At 42.8% G+C, this 6,285-nt stretch overlaps 1 protein-coding gene across 1 annotated transcript in view; it reads right to left on the reverse strand.

Annotated features, from left to right (window-relative positions):
* Positions 1-3,469: 3,469 nt before the first annotated feature.
* Positions 3,470-6,285, reverse strand: part of LOC310866888 (ATP-binding cassette sub-family B member 6-like) — a gene marked incomplete at its 5' end in the record, with an annotated part of 16,747 nt that continues 13,931 nt past the window's right edge. Inside the window, 2 exons of the mRNA XM_083776684.1 lie at positions 3,470-3,573; positions 4,840-4,908. Of these exons, the coding sequence (XP_083632810.1) occupies positions 3,495-3,573; positions 4,840-4,908 (148 nt within the window). The 3' untranslated portion in view covers positions 3,470-3,494. The remainder of the gene's footprint in view (positions 3,574-4,839; positions 4,909-6,285) is intronic.

Genomic DNA, 6,285 nt, shown 5'->3' on the forward strand with positions numbered 1-6,285 from the left:
TAAGACCTAATCTCCAGGCGGTGCCTCATGTGGCTCAAGGCCACCAGAGACGGCGCGCCTCCGTCACGGTCATGATCACAAAAAGCAAAGCGCTCCCGTATAGTTTCACTTCCGTGTTTCCCAGTATGTACAGAGACGTGCACACATAGGGGGCTTCAGCCCCATGCCCTTTTACCCGTCTGTAAAAAAACTGCCCTCTCCAGACCATGAATGCAGCATTTACTTTTTGTGAAAGAAATACAAATGCCTTCCTCCCCTTTCCATGCCATATATACCGCAAGGCAGCATTCAGGAGATTTTGTTTTTCTTCCCAAAGTCGCCTGAATGTGAACACAGCTATTTTGCGCTGAAATGAAGTCCATGTCGTTACACCACATCTCCACTATCTAAAGAGATAGATTGCGCCCCCGAAAATAGCTGATCTATAAGCTCTCAATGCATCGCTGCGCGACGTGTTGTGACCTTGTAGATCTGTTATTTTTGTCTCTTAACAGGATTTCAGCCCCTGCCTCTCTAACACTCTCTGCACGTCCCTGAGTGTGTGTATGATCACATAACGGCTCTATTCCAAGGTCCTGATCACGGACATTATTCTTGATTATAGGCTGATAACATTCAAAGCGTGTGGGAGCATTAGGAGTCCAACTAGTAGGCTACCTCGTGGTTCTCAAATGTTCCGTTTAGAAACCGTGACAGAGTGTACTCTCAGAGTTACAGACCTGTTTTGGTCATATTCGGGCCTCGCTCTTTACGTGTTCCTGGTAGAAATGCACGGTAATGAAATTATGACCGATAATCTGATCTCCGATTATTTTCAGGGTCATATCGGCCGATGCCGATTCCGATACCGATATGTTATATCATATTATTTTGTATTGAACTTTTGTATTTATTTATTTTTGCTTGTGAAAGTAAAGGGTATAGTGTAAATGGAAAATGCTAAATAATTTCTGTTGTTGGTGTCTTTTTTTGTTTTTGTTTTGAATCTGAAACGTTTTCTAAATATGAAATTAGACATACACATCTCTGCCTTCTGAACTTCCACACCTCCAGACAACCCATTGGTAAAGTTAATGGATCATTTAATCATTTGCATTTCACTCTCCGCTCTGAACCTGGCAACTTTCCATCTAAATAAAAATGTCAACATGACATGTGTTTCTGTGTTTATAATTCTTCCAACCCAAACTTGTAACTGAAAGTTTCCCAGCCTGCCCTGCACGTGTGCATATTTATTTAGAGGGACACTGGGACACACAGCTACCCGAGTATATACGAACAGAGACGGCACCCGGAGGAAACCCTGAGGAGAATTGGACATAGTGGCTGAATTTGGTATTGCAGCGCTGGGCCAGAGCTGGTCCGTTGACTATCATTGCGCACGTTCATGATGACACATGGACGCTGTTTCATACATGAACGCGTGCAATGATAGTCAACGGCCAGCGCGTTCATGTCTTTGGCCCAATCCATCCCAGAATGCACTCTGGGATGCCTCATGCGCTTTTGAGCAACTTAATGCAAGTGGATGGGAGGAGAAATCCGGTGTCGTCTCTATTAGTGTATATACTCTAAGTACCCGACGCTAAATCACAACATGCGGGTGGGAGAAGATGTCAAGAGCGTTAGAAGCGGATGGAGGTGGATCTGCACCCATCGCCACCCACCAGGGAAACCAGGCATATACTTAAAGGGGAACATTTTACTATGTCATTAATATACATTACAGCTGTAATAAAAAAAAGTCTCCCACATTCTGTGTTAAAAATCATTAACATGGGAAATCACATCTTGATGATGTCATCAATATGTGATTCACCATAGGATAGGAAACACAGAAGGACTATTTTATTATTTCCACACAACAGCTCTAAGGTATATTAATTACATAGTAAAATGTTGAAAATGAGCGGAATGCCCGTTTAATGAACTAACTGGTGGGCGTGTCAACATAAAAACGACATTTTAACAAACACTCGACACCTTAAAAAATAAAATCTTCCTCCTTATATAATAATAATACCTGATGATCATGTTTTAGGGTGGACAAAAATCACGGCACTTTTAAAATGTCACCAGAATATCTGTAGACTTTCTCCGACAATATCCCAGAGTCGGTTTGTTTATTTTTGGACCACGATGCTTATATGAGACGATTCTAAGAAGAGCCATATGTGACGAGTCTAAGATGAGCCAATGTTATTCTCGTACTACTACTCGTACTACGTGTGTGTGTGTGTGTGTGTGTGTGTGTGTGTGTGTGTGTGTGTGATCCATGTCCTGTCCTTGCTATGAACCCTAGGCCTTCCCCCGACGATGACAGGCCATCCCACCGGGAGTGTGCTGAATGCCATCTAAAGTGTGTGTGCGTGTGTGTGTGTGTGTGTGTGTGTGTGTACAGTATGTGTGTGTGTGTGTGTGTGTGTGTGTACAGTATGTGTGTGTGTGTGTGTGTGTGTGTGTGTGTGTGAGTTCACCTAGAGGACAGCAGGCTGGTGGCTGGGTCACAGTGCGGGCGTGCGGGCGTGCGCGCGTGCATGCGTGTGCGTGCGTGCGCGAGCGCAGAAACACCTTTCGTGGCCACATTGGCGAGGCGGCCGGGAATTCAGTTTCTCGGCCGTGAATAGCCTACTGTATGTTTTTGATTGATTGAATAGTTTATTGAACACTAATGCAAACATCACGGTAACCCTTCATTTTACGGTACAGCAATTAACTACCAGGTAATTACCTGGTAATCACTAATACATTAGTAAGATGTTTTAATTACCTTTGGAGCATACGCTGAAGTATTTGCGCCGTTGATCCATGACAATCCTCCCGACAATAGCTCCATGGCTTGTTGTCGAACCCAAAAATATGCCACTGTCACGATCCGGAACAACAACAAGCAGTGAGAGCTGCTGGAGTCCAGTTGAAACTAACGTTCACTTGCATTGAACTCATTTTCCCAGAAGCCCTTGCAGCCCAGAGCACGGGTCGATTTCCGGTTTCGTCATCATAACGGCACGGCCTCGTCACCAGGTCCGTGATAAATCCGCTATTTATTTTTTATTCTTAAAAAACGACGAATTAAACAGGGTTTCGCAGCATTACGCAGGGGAGAAACAAGGATTGAATAGCGTGGAAAGCAGGTTATGCAGCTAAACTGTTTTAATTGACAGAGAATTCCGTCAAAAGCAGACAACGGTTGGATTTTAAAGACGGAATATTCCACCAAAGGCAGCCAATTGGTACCAGTATCAGAGACATCTTAATGCTGCACAGAGAGATGTGTATTTACAAGACTTTTTAATGATGCATAGAGAGATATACTGTACACCCTCAAAGGGGATTCAGCATCACTATGCTAAATGAAGTTGTACAAAGAATCCATTTCTAGTCACCAGAAGAAAAAAGAAGCGAGGGGCGCTCTAATCATCATACATGGTTTGTGGTACAGACAGACACACAAAGGTTGGGCATAGGAGGGGATAGCACCCCTCAAAAACTGTCTATGTGTCTGTCTGCCTTTTCTGCTGTTTCTGCCACATGTCTGAATAAAGACCACCCCGGGTGACCAGGTCTGCATGTCTGGAGAGAGAGAGAGAGAGAAAGAGAGAGAGAGAGAGAAAAAAAAAGAGAGAGAGAGAGAGAGAGAGAGAGAGAGAGAGAGAGAGGCGGGGGGGGGGGGGGGGGGGGTTAGAGAATGTGTGCAAATTCAGAACAATATTCATTCAGATCAATTGGTTGAGACACATAAATTCAATCAGATCAGAGGAGATGTGTTCCGGGGACAGAAGAAAAGGATATAGGACTATATGGTTCATAATAGGCTCGGGTGTAGCCAGACAACTATTCCACAATCTGCGGATGCTATAGAGCGACGCAGTTTCCGGCCCCTCGAGAGACCCGGAAAAGAAATCCCTGTTCATTTTCCTCATAGACTTTTCAGAAAGTATTTATTTAAAGATGTTTACGCCGCGGACAAAGCCAACTCTTGTCGTGACAAATCATGACAACAAACACAATTTTTCGGGCTGAACAAATAATTAGAAAGAAGAAGATATATTGTGTTTGTTGTCATGATTTGTCACGACAAGAATTGGCTTCGTACGACGCTTATAAGGTCTTTAAATAAATAGGTTTTGGGAAAACGAAAGGGGGCGGGACTGCGACACTCTATAGAGAGTCTGGAGCTACAACTCCTTATATCTGAGTGATCTGCTTGTCATTTCCGCTCACAAAAATATATTTTAACATATCTTTCAAGCTTTTTTTGTAATTATTTCCATTTCTGCTAAGCAGCAAGCTATAGATGCGTAGAAGATTTCTATTTCTATTATAGGATACATTTGTGCGACTGTAAAGACAAAATGGAAGTGGGGAGGAGGCTCCTCTTCCACTTAATATTTTACTCATGATCAGAGCTTCCGTTGCTCCAGACTGTATGACGGAAGCGTTTATATTTGACTTATGATCAGAGCTTCCGTTGCTCCAGACTGTATGACCGGAAGCATTTATATTTGACTCATGATCAGAGCTTCCGTTGCTCCAGACTGTATGACGGAAGCGTTTATATTTGACTCATGATCAGAGCTTCCGTTGCTCCAGACTGTATGACGGAAGCGTTTATATTTGACTCATGATCAGAGCTTCCGTTGCTCCAGACTGTATGACCGGAAGCATTTATATTTGACTCATGATCAGAGCTTCCGTTGCTCCAGACTGTATGACGGAAGCATTTGGAAATTGCGAGAGGCAACAATCTGGCAAGGCGAGACTAGGATGATAATAACCTCTCCAATGTCGGCTGAACAACACACGCACGCACACACACACACACACACACGCACTTACCTTCCTCTCTCTGCTATCTGTCCATGATGAACCACCAGGATCTGGTCTGCCTCTATGATGGTGGATAACCTGGAAACACACACACACGCACGCACGCACGCACGCACGCACGCACGCACAATAAACAACTACACTTTAGAAACAAGTCCAAATAAACAACTACACTATAGGAACAAGTCCAAATAAACAACTACTCTATAGAAACAAGCCCAAATAAACCACTACACTTTATAAACAAGCCCAAATAAACTACACTTTAGAAACAAGCCCAAATAAACAACTACAGTTAAATTATTGTTAAACATCAGCATCACTTATTTGACAAGAAGTCCACACAATTAGAGAATGTAGAATAATTGTTGCCTGTTATCTCTAGCATGGAATTGTGGACAAAAACAATCTACATCTTGGGTTTCACTGCCTACGCTAAAACTAATCAAATGGTGGTCCATGTCTCAAATGCCCAATACATAATGATATGAACAGAGTGTATAGAAGTGAGATTAGTGAAAGATCAAAGAGCATCTGGCCTGTTAAAACCCATGATGGACATATGGTGTTATTGTTACTGGTGGATTAATCAACTGATTGATCAATACCTGGATTTATCTATACCAGAGAGAGAGAGAGAGAGAGAGAGAGGGGGGGGGGGGGGGGGGGGATGGCTGAAATGTCATGAAAGCGTGAAGACAAAAGGCAGATAAAGATGAAGATGAAGAGATTAAATACAAAGCTGATTATATGATGATGAGATGTGACCATGCACGTGAATGTGTTTTGTCACTCAGTCTATCTAATGCAGGGGCCAACACTGATGGTGGTACTGTACCATCTAAGGTGACCGTACATTTTTATATATTTTTATATTCCTATACATTATTTTGGTATGATAACTCTTCCAAATCAGGAGCTTAATGCAGTTATTATCGCAGTTATTACATGGCTTGGTTGAATGCTTGATTCTGACTGGTCAATCACTGAATTCAGTGGTGAGTTATGTCTTGATAATGACCGCTCCGCTCTATAACAGACCTCTGCCTAATCAAACCCTCTGAGCAACCAGCTTGATTTACTGCTGTTTCCAACATGACACAGCCATGTAAACACATACTAGTGACACACAATGTCATTTACAGCTAAAAAATTGAGCGAGAAATAGACGAATCAGTACCCCGAAATTGGATTGATCAACTCACTTCCTTGTTTTCCGACAGTGTTGCCTCCAGCCAGATATGATTCCTTACTTATATGTGATCACACCACGCCATAATAGACAACCTATATACTGTAGCAAGGTTATCCAAATGTCATTATGCTTTAAGTAGCATGTGACGTGTCAAACTAGGGGGTTTTCATGATTCTGAATCCATTCCAAAGCATTAGTTTTGCACGAAAAACACTCCTTGAGCCATAGCCGTCCTCACAAATGCGATGAGGTCACATTTG

Source organism: Protomyctophum parallelum (assembly GCF_964188405.1).
Source record: "Protomyctophum parallelum genome assembly, chromosome: 11".
NCBI classification, from domain to species: Eukaryota; Metazoa; Chordata; class Actinopteri; order Myctophiformes; family Myctophidae; genus Protomyctophum; species Protomyctophum parallelum.